Consider the following 15,791-nt stretch of genomic DNA (forward strand, 5'->3'; position numbering starts at 1 on the left):
ACCTAATCTATGACAAAGGTGGCAAGAATATATAATGGAGAAAAAGACAGTCTCTTCAATAAGTGATGCTGGGAAAACTGGACAGCTACATGTAAAAGAATGAAATTAGAACACTCCTTAACACCATACACAAAAATAAACTCAAAATGGATTAAAGACCTAAATGTAAGGCCAGGCCCTATAAAACTCTTAGAGGAAAACTTTGGCATAACACTCTTTGAAATAGCAGCAAGATCTTTTTTCATTCACCAACTAGAGTAATGGAAATAAAAACAAAAATAAACAAATGAGATCTAATTAAACTTAAAAGCTTTTGCACAGAAAAGGAAACCATAAAGAAAACAAAAAGACAACCCTCAGAATGGGAGAAAATATTTGCAAATGAAGCAACCAACAAGAGATTAATCTCCAAAATATACAAACAGCTCATCCAGTTCAATATCAAAAAAAAAAAAACCCAATCAAAAAATGCTGGGAGATTTTTGATTACTGATTCAATCTTTTTACTCACTCTTGGTCTGTTCATATTTTCTATTTCTTCATGATTCAGTCTTGGTAGTTTGTATGTTTCTAGGAATTTACCCATTTCTTCTTGGTTATATAATTTGTTGGCATATAATTGTTCATAGCAGTCTCTTAAGATCCTTTGTATTGATAGTTCTGTTGTATCAGCTGTAATGTCCCCTCTTTCATTTCTGACTTTATTTGAGTCTTCACTGTTTTTCTTAGCTAGTCTTATTAACAGTTTAACATTTTTGTTTATCTTTTCAAAAAGCAGCTCTTAGTTTCATTGATCTTTTCTATTGTTTTCTGTTCTCTATTTCATTTATTTCTGTTCTGATCTTTGCTCTTTTTTTCCTTCTGCTAACTTGGGCTTAGTTCTTTTTCTACCTCCTTGAGGTATAAAATTAGGCTATTTGAGATCTTTCTTGTTTCTTAATGTAGGTGTTTATCGCTATGCATGGGTTTATTTATGGGCTTTCTGTTCTATTGCATTGATCTCTATTTCTGTTTTTGTTCCACTGCCATACTGTTTTGATGACTGTAGCTTTGTAGTATAGTCTGAAATCAGGCAACCTGATTCCTCCAGCTCTGTTCTTCTTTCTCAAGATTGCTTTGGCTCTTCAGGGTCTTTTGTATTTCTATACAAATTTTTAAATTATTTGTTTAGTTCTATGAAAAACCCCATTGGTAATTTGATAGGGACTGTATGGAATCTTTAGGTTGCCTTGGGTAGTATGGTCATTTTAACAATATTGATTCTTCCAATCCAAGAACATGGTATATCTTTCCATTTGTTTGTGTCATCTTCAGTTTCTTTCATCAGTGTCTTATAGTTTTCAGAGTATAAGTCTTTTGCCTCCTTAGGTAGATTTATTCCTAGATATTTTATTCTTTTTGATGTGATGGTAAATGGGTTGTTTCCTTTGCCCTTTTGATTTCCTCTTTGACTCCTTGGTTGTTCAGTAGTCCATTATTTAATTTCCACCTATTTGTGAATTTTCCAGCTTTCTTCCTCTTGTTGATTATTTTAGTTTCATTATGGTCAGAAAAGATACTTGATATGATTCAATCCTTGTAAATTTGTTAAGATTTATTTTGTGACCTAACATATGATCTATCCTGGAGAATATTCCATATGCATTTGAGAAGAATGTTTATTTTGTTGCTATTGGATGAAATATTGTGTGTATGTCTGTTAGGTCCATTTTATCTAATGTATAGTTCAAGTCCATTTTTTCTTATAATTTTATCTCTGGATGACCTATCCATTGTTAAAAGAAGGGTAATGCAGACTCCTACTATTATTGCATTGTGGTCTATTTCTCCCTTTAGATCTGTTAATATTTGCTTAATGTATTTAGGTGCTCTGATGTTGGGTGTATGTATTTACAATTATTAATAGCCTCTTGATGAATCAGCTTCTTTATCGTTAAATAATAACCTTCGTTTTCTCTTCCTACAGTTTTTGACTTAAAGTATGTTTTGTCTGATATAAGTATAGCTACCCATGCTCTCTTTTGGTTTCCATTTGCATGGTATCTTTTTTCCATCACTTCAATTTGAGCCTATGTGTGGCCTTAAAACTGATGTGAGTCTTTTATAGACATCATGTAGTTGGGTCTTGGTTTTTATCTATTCAGTCACTTTACATCTTTTGATTGGAGAATTTAATCCACTTATATTTGAAGTAATTATTGATAGATAAGGATTTACTATTGCCATCTTATTAATTGTTTTCTGGCTATTCTGTAGTTCCTTTGTTTCTTTCTTCCTCTCTTGGTCTCTTCCTTTGTGATATGATAATTTTCTGTAGTATTATACTTTGAATCCTTTCTCTATCTTTTGTACATCTGCTATAGGTTTTTGCTTTGTGGTTATGAGGCATACATAAAACATGTTATAGTTATAACAGTCAATTTTAAGTTTACAACAACTTAACTTCTATCACATATAAAACTCAACTGTTTTACTCCCTCCCCCCACAAGCATTTTATGTTCTTTATTTCACAATTTACATATTTTAATATTGTGTATTCATTAATAAATATTGTAGCTATGGTTTTAATACTTTGTCTTTTAACCTTTATACTAGAGTTAAGTGATTTATATACCATCATTATAGAATTAGAGTATTCTGAATTTGACTATATACTTACCCTTACCAGTGAGTTTTATATTTTAACATTTTTAAGTTACTAATTAGTTTCCTTTCATTTCAGCTTGAAGAACTCCCTTTAGCATTTCTTGTAAGGCAGGTCTAGTAATGAACTCCCTCAGCTTTTGTTTGGGAAATTCTTTATTTCTCCCTCATTTCTGAAGGATAGCTTCAATACAGGTAATGTATTCATGGTTGGCAGGTTATTTTTTTCTTTCAGCACTTTGATTATATTATCCCACTCTTGCCTGATCTATAAGGTTTCTGCTGAAAAATCCACTGATAGACTTTTGGGGGTTCCCTTGTATGGGAGGAATTTTTTTCTCAGGTTAGTTGTATAAATCTCTAGAGACTGAGTAACACATGAAAGAAAACAGACACTGGTGTGATATGTTTCCTCCTACTGCCGTTTCTCTGGTCTGGCCAACTTACTTATCCACTTGCTGAAGCATCTACCTAGTCTTCAGGGTCCACTCCATGGAAATTTGTTTTAATAACATATTATAAATTATGCATATTGGAGTAGCTGCTATCTGAAGGAAAAAAAAGTTCCATTGGCAGTTAGGAAAAGCAATTTCTGATTCCCAGATTGAATATCTCTGGTTATTTATTTCCTTTGTCCTGATATCTACTTTGAATAGTATAATATCTTCTATCAGTCCTGGTCATTAGATGTTGGGCTACTGAGTGTTCTCATTTATATCTTTGATAGCCAGTAATTCTTTAGTATTATTTAGTCTTATAAATAAACATTAAGCTCTGAGCGTCAGCTACTGAAAGCAAGATCCTAAATATAGCCATTGTCTTCAAGGATTTCGCTTTCTAGAGGGAAAATAGACATAAAGTGAACTGAAATGTAACGTGTAAGCATTGTAAGAGTGGTGTGACCACAGAGCAGGTATCACCCCACCCTTGAGAGGCATGTGTCTGTGTTTCTAACATGCTAGTAGTTTTATCGCTCTTAAAATGTTTATTTTGGGATTCACAGTTGATGTTCGTTTTATAAGTTTGCTGGGTTGTGTTAACTGTGATTAGTCAATATTTTCAGGGAGAGATGCTATTTCGCTTCCATTTTATCCAAACAAAACATTAATGAGCTATTTTATCAAGAATGGCAGCAAGATTTTTTGAGGGCTTATTAGGTGCAGGTTGCTGAGCTCTGAGTTGAGGGCATGCATAGTGTTAAAGCACAGTTCCTTGTTTGCAAAGGTGAGGTCTTCTTGGGGAAGTAACATTTAGAGAGAGAACAAATACAGAACAGCAGTAACTTAAATTTCTGCACAGCACTACTGTTTTTAATGCACCTTCATATTTATTCTTAGTGATAACCATGTAAGGCAAGTTATTGTTAACACTCACTTTATGGATAAGAAAATTTACGGCTTTCCCGCAATTACAACAATAAATCTGTGGTAGACAGCACTCAAAGTCACCTGACTTTAATCTACAGCACTTCCTGCCTTGACATAATAAGAACTGAGTAGTTCATGTGGAAATCAGAGAACAAGGTCTCACGAGCCCTCTCCAGACACTAAAGAGTGTTTCAGGATCTGGTGTGCAGCGAAAAAGTGGAGTCTGGGCTGGGCCAATACCAAATGCTGAGCCAAGAGCAGAAAACCAAAAGTCTGAGTTGAGAGAAGCCCAAGAAGCAGAATCCAAAGGGAAATCTGAGGCAAGAGCTGGTAGGGATTTTGTGAAGGAACAAGGTAAGAGACCCAGGAATTTGTGAGGGTAGCTGTCAGCCCAGCTCAATTGCAAAGCCCCTTTTGAACACTGAGTTCCTTCCCTGCTGGTCTTAAAGGCACATAGCATTCTGAACCTAAATTTTAAAAGGTACAGGAAGGTGTAAAGACGTTTATTGGTATTTTGCCTGGATTACACAGTCAATTGTTAAGGTTGATGTAAGGCTGGCCCTATTTCGTATATTTTATTTCCAAGGTATATATTTTAGAATATTACTCTTTGAACTTTGTACATTGATGAAATGTTCTGTATCTGCCACATTTCAATGCTCAGTAGCCACATGTGGCCAGTTGGTTACCATATTGGACAGAACGGTAAATGTGGGTGCTTTTTTCAAAAAAGTATTTTTAAAGTAATACATGCACATGTAAAAATACTCAAAGTGTTCAGAAAGTAAAAAAAGAAAAGTGAAAGTACCTTCCCCTGCCTTCCTCTCTACCTCTGTCCTTTCTCCAATGGTATCCACTATTAAAACTTTCTTTTGTGTCCTTTTAGGAAAAGAAAAGTGTGCCCTTCAAAATTTTATACGTATATGCTCTGTTTTTACATTACAAAAGCTGATTATACTAGGTTTGCTGTTTTACATCTTTTAAAAAAATTATTATTAAAACTCTGTCTTGGAGATCTTGATGCAATAATATATTTAGCTCTAACTCTGTGTTTTAAAGTTTATCTAATGTTCGCTTGTTTGAAAATGGGATTTATCAGTTCCCTATTCTGGACTTTTACCTTGTTTCCAGGGTTTGTTTTTTTGTTTTCTATTCAAACAGTGCTATGATATATATGGCCATTGTGTTATATGTTTGTAGGGAAGATTCCTAGCAGTGCAATTGCTGGATCAACAGATAAGAATACAGCCTCTTAAGGAGGACTCCTGAATGGGCCTCCATGACAAGTACTGTTCTAAGCAAGGAGGAAGTTTAGAATCTAGGGCAAGGGTAGGGCATAAACAATAGAGACTGGAAGAGAAGGGAACCAGAGATAAAATAAAACTCTGACTGTGAGACAAGATGATAAATATTTGTATCAATAGTCTTAAGGGTGGCTTTTAAGTTTAATCAGTGCAGTCTCTCCTAGGAGTATTTAAGAAAAAAGTTTTAAGTGTCAATGTATTTTATTGCAACAATAAAAGTGCGTATTATTTTTATAACTGCAATTGTGTTCAGTTTTATTATAAAGATGTTGCATATTCATTACATATAGTTTGGAAAAATGTAAGAAAGTGTAAAGCAGAAGACAAATTTCATCCATACCCAGAGGAAACCAGTGTCAAATATTTTAATCACTTATTTTTGTATATGTATTAGTTTTTACATGTTCAAGATCGTATTGTATATACATTGTGTTTATATCCAAATTTCCCTTTGCTTATCATCTTTATTTTACTGATTTTATTTTCTTTCATTATTCTTTGCCTGCTTTCTTCTTTCTTTTTTTTTAGGTAATAGAAATCTAACATTGTTTTGGAATGAACTTGGATACCTGAATAATAAGGACATGGAGAAATCTTCAGATTCTATTCAATATCAAAGAAGACAGGCCATGGCCATCCCATTCATTATTCAGTGTGGTGAGTGTTAAATTTCATTCCAATTAGCAAACTTTTAGTGAGAGCCTAATATGCAAGTTGTTCTGTTAAAAAATAGGGCATGAGGAAGACAAAGGTGGGTAAGACAGGGTTTTCGCTTCCAAGGAGATTAGGGTCTAGGAGAAAGGTTAAGATGAGTATGAAAATAATTGTAATAGAGGTGAAAATAGTGTAAATGATGTAAAAGAGGCCCAAAGTTGTTTGAGGGTTCAAAGAAAGGGGAGAGGAGGAGATTAAAGCAAGGCTTCATGACAGAGGTAGCTTTGCCATGGTGTTTAAAGTAGACTTTTGAAGGGCAGAGACGTAGCTGGAAATCTGTGTTAATATCAGGTGTATACTTCAGCTAATATTTTTGTGGTGGATAATAGAAACAGTCATTTTTCTATTTTTAATACTTAACACTATGTTAAATAAGAGTAGGTACTTAGTAATTGACTACTGACTGAATGAATGATGAATAAATAACAAAAGACAAAACTGTTAGGTTGAGTAAACATGTTAAATGGCCTTGAATGCCAGGGTAAGGAGTTTTTACTTTAATAAGCAATGGAGAGGCACCAGAAGTTTTTCAGAAGGAGAGTGATATCATTGAAGCATTGAACACTTATTATGTGTCTCTACTGTCTGCAGGGAATCGGCCATTCAGTGGGGAAGGTGGTCAAGCAAACAAAATATCACCCTGTAGCTATTTACACAGGGCCAAGGGAACACCTCCCCAGCCTTGAGCCTGGGGTGGTCCAAAGAGGACCTGACTGGTTAGATGTCACTTGTAGTAAGGTTGCTCTGGCAGCTTAGTGCAGGATGATTTGGAGGAGGGCTAGAGCAGAGGTTGGGTGAGACCTCTGATGAGACTACTGGCATAATCCAGCATCCAGGTGAGAAACTGTAAATGTCTGAATAAAGGCATGGCAGTGAGATTTAAGAGGAACACAAATGACAGACAGATGCTTAGAAGGTATAGCTGAGGAAATTGATGACTATATGCAACAGCCTATTGGATGATAATATTACTGGCTAAAAATGACAGTGTTTTTGATATGTGCAAGGTACTGTCAGAATCCAATCTCCAGTACCTGAGAGCTGTGTGAAACTGGGTAAATTCCTTAACTTCTCTAAGCCTCAGTTTTCTTATTTATAAAATGAGGTTAGTATTTGTAGTTACATCATGAAGTTTTGTGAAAATACAATTAATTCACACATGTAAAGTTTACTAAGTGCCTGGGATAGTGTATTAGGGTTCTCCAGAGAAAGAGAACCAATAGGATAGATAGATTTATGGACGGATGAATGGATACTTAGATAGATATTAATTATAGGAAATTGGCTCACATGATTAAGGAGGCTGACAACTCCCAAGATCTGTAGTCAGCAAGCTGAAGACCTAGAAGAGCCATTGGTTTAATTCCAGTTTGAGTCTTAAGGCCTGAGAACCAGAAGACCTGATGATGTAGTTCCAGTCTGAATGTTGACAGGCTCAATACCCAGGAAGAGCCGATGTTTTAGTTCTAGTCTGAAGGCAGGAAAAAACTGATGTCTCAGTTCAAGACAGTCAGAGGTTTCTTCTTACTTGCAAGAGTGTCAGCTTTTTTTTTTTTTCCCTCTATTCAGGCCTTCAACTGATTTCTTGAGGCCCACCCATATTAGGGAAGACAGTGTGCTTTACTCATTCTACCAGCTCAAATGTTAATCTCATCCAAAACATCTTCACAGATACACTCACAATAATGTTTGACCAACTATCCAGACACCCCTTGGCCCCATCAAATTGACACATAAAAGTAACCATCACAGATAATACCTAGCAGTGTTGGCTTTTATCATTGTTTTTATATCATATAATCCTCAGGAACTCTTTTAGGTAAGTAGTAATATTAATCTCTTTTTACAGATGATGATGCTGAAACATAGCGCAGTAATTTTTCTGAGTTATAGAGGTAATCATTGTGGAACTATTCAGATTCTTTTTTTCTTTTTTGCAATCAAATTTTTAATAACAAAGATACTATATTTTAATATGGTCAGATACATTTGGCTAAGTACAGATTTTAAAAAACACAAGTGTCTAGCCCAACAGTACAACCATACAGCTTTGTACAGAACATTCCATAGATCAACAGAAAATACATTTGAGCACAAAAATAAAAAATATTTAAAGAGAATCTCTAAGCAGCATTTTATTTCTTCAAAACAGACATATAGTACTGATTAAATATCTACAAGTGCTTTTCCTTTACAAAAATACACATATTCGTAATAGACTAAGTCATTAACAATGACCTGGTAATCTTTCACTTCAATTTGAACGATTTATAAGCTAAATCTTACAACTACAAAAAGGTTTGTATTTGTATGTTAAGATGTTACCACTTTTGACCAAAAAAAAAAAGCTTAAAATATTTTACATTTCAAAGGAAAATTAACAACATAACTGTACAATATAGTCTATGATGGTTTTATTTAATGTGAGGGCTACTCTATTAAAAACTGGTGCTTGCTGTTGTGTTGCCAGATGCAGTGAGATGTAGATATTGGTTGTGGGAATTACAAAAATGAGTGAGTTTGCCATAACTTTAATTTTCTGGGCTATTCAGATTCTTAACCACTGTGCAAACTGCCTCCATCTTATATGAGCAGAGGGAAGTATTTACCCAAGAGCCATTAACAGTGGGTCTGGAGGGAACTGAGGATTAAAGTGAGGAATAGCCTGGGGAGAGTAGAGTGCCTTAGTCCTAAAACCCAGGAGGGACTGAAAGGGAGAAAGAGATAAAGAAGTTAAGACTGTAGACTGGAGAGTAGGATAAGAGATGTAAAAAAAAAAAAAAATGCAGAGCAAGGAACTATGTGTAAATGGTAGAGAGAGCTTGATTTTCCTTGTTATGTTAGTCATGTGGTTGGAGATGAACAGTGGTATTGTTGGCAGATAGATAATAGGTCAGAAAAAATGGGAGAGTCAGGTCACTGGAAGTCTTCATATGGTTTGAGAAGAGGTGAAGAGGGACCTATTAAGATTCTTCTGGCTGAAACTAGTAGAAACCAACTGGAAAGAACTTAAGCAATAATGGCGATAATAATAATAACAGCAGCAACAATAATAATTTATTGATGGTGTCCTAGGGTAGCTCATAGAATCTCGAACTATTTGTGCCGTCAAATATAATGGTATATGATCAAGGATTCACTTGTCTTTGGATTGAAATACCTCATACTTTCGGTATATGCAACCTGACATCTTACTATGTTAGATTCACTTCTGATTGTGGTCTTTCTTGTATGTACATGGTTTTGTTTTGATTATTTTAGATCTTTGCCTTAAATGGAGAGTCTTGCCTCCCTCTACTAATTATCAGGAAAAAGAAATTTATGACATCTGGATTTGTGCTAATAACGCTAACCTCTTGGAAAACAGGTAGTTTTTGATAGTTTTCTAAAATTCTTTATTCATTTTTAATTACTTAAATATATATGTGTGAAACTGGATACATAGATAATTTTTAGCTTAGTAGCTGTCATTTCTTCTAACTCTTTCTAGCTCCTTGCCACCTCTGGAAGGATATTTCGTTAGTATTCTTTTCCATCAAGTTAAGAGAGTCCTGGGTGTAACTTTTTGTCAGCATTTGGTGTGCAGCTCTGTGCTTCCACTGGCGGGAGACATACCCTGGTGTTTAAGAGTTCTGCCTTCCAGTTCATTTACACGCAATGTACAATCTTATCCTGCAGGAGTCTTATCTAGAGCGTGTCTCTAGAGGCGCTAAACTGTTAGACTATGTGCTTTTCCTGTTTAAGTCATATATTGATTTCATTGCTTTGTGCTTTTGGAGGAAGAAGTTCAGACTAAAACAGGAAAAAAAACCCAATTAAATATTGATGAATATCAATGTTATTACAAGCCCTTTTTGACTTACTTCTTTTCCTTGTGGGCAAAAGAGTTAATACTCCCCTTTAACAAAGGCACCCTTAAGTGAGGCATCGGTTTTCCATGGAGTTTATTCTAAGTACTTTGACCTGGATAAGTGGATCAATATTGCTAATACAGACATTAGGGTAATAACTCTTGTTTATTTTTATCCAGCCCTGAATAAAAAATAAAGAGCAACTGAATAAAAATTAGAAAGAAGAAAACATTTAGAAACTGCTACTAAAACCCCTTCCACCTGGAGTCTCCAGGTTAATCATATTTAGAGATTAACAAAAAATGTCAGAGGTGACAGGGGCTCTTAGATTTCACATGGCCCGAGGGGTTTTTTAGTCTCCCTTTCTTGGTTTGCAGCAGAACCTTTTTTTTTTTCTCCCCCAAATAAAATTTGTCTCTGACCTCAAGTATATAAAATAGATAAAAACAGAACTGTCCTGATTTAATTGGAGGTTGAGAATCTGGAGGCCAGAGGTATCCACTTCTCATTTCTGTCCCTACTCTCTCTAAAAAGCTTAGAGCTCCAGGGAGCATGATTATAAAACAGTGATATAGTCTCACTTCTTCATTTTAGAGAAATGGAAATTGAAGCCCAAAATGTGGGGGTGAGAAGCCTGTTCATGAAGCCACTGGCCCAGGTCTTCTAACTCCCAACCTGATTCTAGTCCTAACTTGTAACTTAAATATCTCCCAGATAGGAACACAGTGGTGGCTCAGTTTCAATATTAAGAATAGGTAGTGTTTTCATTGTCATTGTCATGATTTTCACCCAAGTGTTGTTTAAGAGAAGTTTTTTTGTTGTTGTTTTGGTTTTGATTTTTAAATTTCTGCGTAGAAAGCCTTATGCTAGGAAATGTAAGTAAAATTGGTCCAAGCCCGCAACTGTCAAAAAAAAAAAAGTTAATAATATTGATCACTTTCTGTGAGCTCAGAACTTTCATACAGTGTAGGATAGTGTTTAGAGTTTAGACTCTGGGTCCAGACTGCCTGGGTTTGACTCCTGGCTTCATTAGCCTCTGAAGCCTTGGACAAATGATATAACCTGTCTTTAAATCATCTTCCCATCACCTAGGATGGAGTGTAATAATAGGACCTTCTGCATGTTTTCTAGGTCCAACTGAGCCCCTTGTAAGGACAATCTAAGTCCCTGGTCACAGGGGGCCCCTTGGTAACAAGCCATGAGAATTTAGATTCCTCCCCACATTCTAACCATATACCCATTACTTCTCACCCCAGTCTTAGGCCTTCTCGGACCCACAGAACTGGGAATGTGTCCTCTGTAGCTTCCCTTTTCTCAAACTTACTATTGTCCTTGAATTGGCATGGTTGCCCCCTCGTCTCCTTGAAAAGTGATGGTGCCATCACTGAACGTTATAAAATTAGTTTCAGAACTGTATTAATTCTCTTTTACACATCAAAACACTGCCACTTGTGATAACAGGCAAGATAAATTTGCCATGTTGGCAGAAAACTGATGGACCTTAAAAGCCTGAAATGCAAAAAATCTTCTTATATTTAAAATTTCTTAAGTCCTTGATTCTTTAAATATACTGACATAATTTTGACCATCTGTATTTCATTTCCACTGAAAAGATTAGGACAAAAAATATGCTTAAAGTGATAGCAAGAGATTTAGAAATGGGAGCTGTAGAGAAAAACTCCTGATTATAAGGGCAGTTTCTTTTTTTTTTTACTATTTTTTTTTTTTGTGATATGCGGGCCTCTCACTGTTGTGGCCTCTCCCGTTGTGGAGCACAGGCTCCAGACGTGCAGGCTCAGCGGCCATGGCTCACGGGCCCAGCCGCTCCGCGGCATGTGGGATCTTCCCGGACCGGGGCACGAACCCGTGTCCCCTGCATCGGCAGGCGGACTCTCAACCATTGCGCCACCAGGGAAGCCTGGGCAGTTTCTTGAGAGCTGACACTTCTTTATGGGAGATCGTTAACAGAGATGCAGATGAAGATTCCCAAGGGAAGAGGAGTTGATCTGATGACCTCACTCAGTCCTCTGATTCAGTATGTTTGGATGGACCGTGCATAATTTGAGACTAAGCCATGAAATAGCAAAACCCTGATACATATGTGCTATTGGATTTGGATAGAATCACATAAAATAAGTGTGTTAAAGTGATGAGATGTGAAATATAGTTATTTATTAGGCAACATTTGATGAGCGGAAGGACAGAGTAATGGGGCGAAAAGTGGCATCGTCTGTATTTACAGAAAATACGGTTTATTGTCAGCAGTTAATTGCCAATTGTCCTCAGGGTTAATGCCACTGAATAGCATTTGAGTGAACAATGTCCGTGTAACCAGAACTGGGGCAGGAAACATAATAATAGCTCTCTCTTACATAGCAATTACACGTTATGTCATTTCCTCTTTACAGTAATCACGTGAGCTTTCTCTGTTTCTCAGAGGAGAAAACAGTGAGACTAAGGGAGGTCCAGTGACCTGTCCAGGATTCCTCCCTAAACCTGAAACTTGAAGCCAAGCAGTTTGATGCAAAACCTGTACTCCTTCTGCCTTACTATATCATGGACTCTCCGAAAGGATCCTTAGCTCGGGAAGCCTAATTCCAGACAAATACTTTATGGTGACAAAACACACCATTTTACAAATGGTAGTATTTAGAGTCGGTGACCCAGGCAGGGTAAAAAGGAGCCATTCTTTTTCAGACCACCGAAGCCCCTTTTTGTTTTCCACCTTAAGCACAGAGGGAGGCTATGCCTTTTTGTCACAGTACCCAAGAAGTAAACATCAGTGTGCTTCCATTACATTCATTCTGTACGTTTCTCTGTATTGAAAATAGGGTTCACCAGCAGGGTAAAAATGATGCCTATCATTTGACTAAACCCAAAAGTCTGAATTTTGAAAAGGATGTTAAAAAGTATCTGTGGCTTGTATTCCATCTTAAAATTTAATTTGTTTCTAAAAATCTTTGAGGACAATTGGATGGATTGCATTTTAATAAAATATCTGAGGTTTCTCTTTTCTAAATAAAAACTTAATGCTGCCACAAGGTTCTTTTCTCAAATGAAATAGAAACTTGTGTAGGCACCACCTCACAGATGTCTTCAAATGAACACTGCAGGTGGTTATATATATATAGGTAGGTGTCCCCTGGTTTGTTTACCTACCACCTTTCTTTGAAAATAACAGTAAAAGCAAATACCATATGTGGGTGAAATTAAGTGTTTTTTCACAGTAGTATTTGAATTTGATTGTAGTCCTCACTCTTCTCTGCTGGTGGGAGCAAGAAAAGTGTATGCTGCAGCCTTGAAAAATAGAGAAATATAGTGGGTACGATATGCTTTGCTTTTCCTACACTGTTTCAGGTGGGAGAAGTCCTTTTCTCTATTTTCAACCACCTCCTCCCTTTCCTAGCTTAATACCCGTTTAGTTTAGAACATGAACTTCCCCCTCTTTTGGGTACCTACCAATGATGAAAAATCGTTCTTGTGTAAAGCAGGCTCTAAGAATAGACCTCAGCATTTTGTTCCCTCCTCCCACCCCCCCACCATGTCCCCAGCCATGCCCTGAACTGAGGCCATGTCCAGTGGGAATGGAACTTCTTGTCTCTGCCAAGCCTCCATACCAAAGTGAATAAGATGATATCTCAATTTTTCAACAGTTTGGCTAGCTCAGCTCCCCAAAACATAGCCATGAAACCAGAAGTAGGAAAAAAAAAAAAAAGGCCTCAAACCTCTCCAACCATATGTCTCAAAAATCATTAGTACTTTTTGTAACTGTAAAGATGGACGCCCTCAGAGCAGGGCGCAGAGGGCCAAAAAAAAGAAAAAAAAAAAAAAAAGATGGGACGCCCTCACGCACAGCCTTTTTATCGCAATTTAAACACAATTCTACTTGACTATGTACAATAATACATGTATTAACCTACTAGTGGTTGGAGACAGCACATCAGTAAGGCTGGGAAGCAGAGTGCCCACCAGCATCAGGTGCACTGACAGCAGCAGGGAGAGGAGGGTGCTAGGGTGCTGCATCAGGTCACCGGGCAGCTTGATGAAGGGCTCCACTACGTGGCTCCGTAACCCCCAAGGTGGTCCCTGAGTACCGCCTCCCATCGCAGTAGTTGCTGGTCTTCACAGTGATTCTGAGTCATCAAACGAAGGATCTCTGTGTTTCAGAAGCAGAATTATTTGGTGTATTTTACAGAGACATATAGATTTCAATCCCAAATTTTTTTGGAAGAAAAAGAACGCTTGGTAGTAATAAGGTAAGCTTCAATTATCTAAAAAACATTTTTGCAAAAGGCCTCATTTCATGATAACGCAGGATAAGTGAAGCATTAGTGAATAATGAATATTCTCCCATTCTCATAGATATATACTACCCTCCACATTTTCCAGTAAGTTCTTTTTCAAGCAAATTGGAGATTTAAGGTCATGTATTACCTAAATTCTCAGTATAATGCTCTATTTGAGTAATGCTGCATTTGAGTTTTGGATATAAGCCAGAGAGTTACTCCTGGTAGAAGTAAATAATCTTTTACGGACAGTAAATAGTTTTATATTTCCTCCTGATGTTATCTCTTGTACTTGTTGATTGTGAAAAGTTGTCATCAGACACAACGACTACCTTCCATCCCCCTGGGCACTTCAAGCACAGTATCACCATCAAAAAATGAGAAAGACAAGCAACTTCAAGAGTCAGTCCAGAGGTATCAAAATCGACTGGAAGAACCTCATCGACAGGTGAGCCGTTAGTTATTCTTTCCAACATCTACCCAGAGTCTTGAGCTGTTGATTTTGTGTGTGCAAATTGACTGATGTGGTTTACCCGAGTAAAATATGTAGCCTCTTTTTTTCATCTTTTTTTGTCACCCCCTTTTAATTTTGGATCTAAGGACTGTTCTAGAGTTGATCACAAGTACTCCAAGGGTCCAGAAAGGAAGAGAACTTCTTCAAATAATACTACATTTTGTACGTGATATCCAAGTCCATCTCCACAACAGTGCATGTGAGGAACAGGGGAATGTATTTCCACTCTAGGATGTAGAAGTCAACCAGCGTGTCAAAGGGCCCAGGGTCAAGTTTGGGACACTGGTCTGTATGACTCCAAAGATTAGGCTCTTTTTATTTCTTTGGGCTTCTTCCCTGGGTTTTTGAGATAAAGAGTTGTTCTTTTAAAATATTAGCCTATTAATACAGCAACTTAAAGTCGTATTTAATTATTAAGAAAATTCAATAAATAAAATATTACTATCAGTAAATGTAGGTAACCATGACAGTTGCAAGTGAAAGTGGCATGCAGAATTATTGTTTTAATCTCTTAATAAATTAATTACATCTCTGTTTATAAATTTAGCACCCAACTTCAGCATTTTTTAATTGTGTAGCCTGTCGAGCTCCTCAAATAGGAATTGAGGAGGTCCGCAGCCTATGTCCAAATATGTTGACTCCTGTGTAGATGTCAGGAAATAAGATGCTTATTTGAGTAGAAAACTGCCTTCCTGGGTGGGAGTTAAGACATCCAGGCTTACCACCTGATTATTACATGTATTCCTGGGTTCTTAGAAGATGAACTTTCTTTTCTACCCCAGCTTCATCTTCTTACCACTCCCACGTTGCTGGGGATCTGCCATGCAGGTCAGCCAGCACCTGTGATCACAGACAACAAAACCTGACCCTCCCTTTTTAGTCTGGAGTCTCAGGGTTTCTTTTGGGAAGATAACTGAGAGTTATTTAGAAACATATTCTCCTAAGCATTCTTCAATCCCTAAAAGTGGCTCAACTTTTTACAATTCTTAGAGCATCTGGTTGTGGTTTTGAGAACAGGTCAGATGTAAAAATATCACCACCTGTGGTTATTTATTTTATTTTGTTTTTTTGCGGTACCCGGGCCTCTCGCTGTTGTGGCCTCTCCACACAG

The 15,791-nt window shown here is 36.8% G+C and overlaps 1 protein-coding gene across 1 annotated transcript in view; it reads left to right on the top strand.

Moving 5' to 3' along the window:
- MORC1 (MORC family CW-type zinc finger 1) overlaps window positions 1–15,791 on the top strand; it is a 350,504-nt gene that overhangs the window by 261,113 nt on the left and 73,600 nt on the right. Inside the window, exons 21-23 of the mRNA XM_067738944.1 lie at window positions 5,844–5,972; window positions 9,291–9,396; window positions 14,476–14,614. Of these exons, the coding sequence (XP_067595045.1) occupies window positions 5,844–5,972; window positions 9,291–9,396; window positions 14,476–14,614 (374 nt within the window). The remainder of the gene's footprint in view (window positions 1–5,843; window positions 5,973–9,290; window positions 9,397–14,475; window positions 14,615–15,791) is intronic.

This window comes from Pseudorca crassidens, chromosome 5 (assembly GCF_039906515.1).
Source record: "Pseudorca crassidens isolate mPseCra1 chromosome 5, mPseCra1.hap1, whole genome shotgun sequence".
NCBI lineage: Eukaryota > Metazoa > Chordata > Mammalia > Artiodactyla > Delphinidae > Pseudorca > Pseudorca crassidens.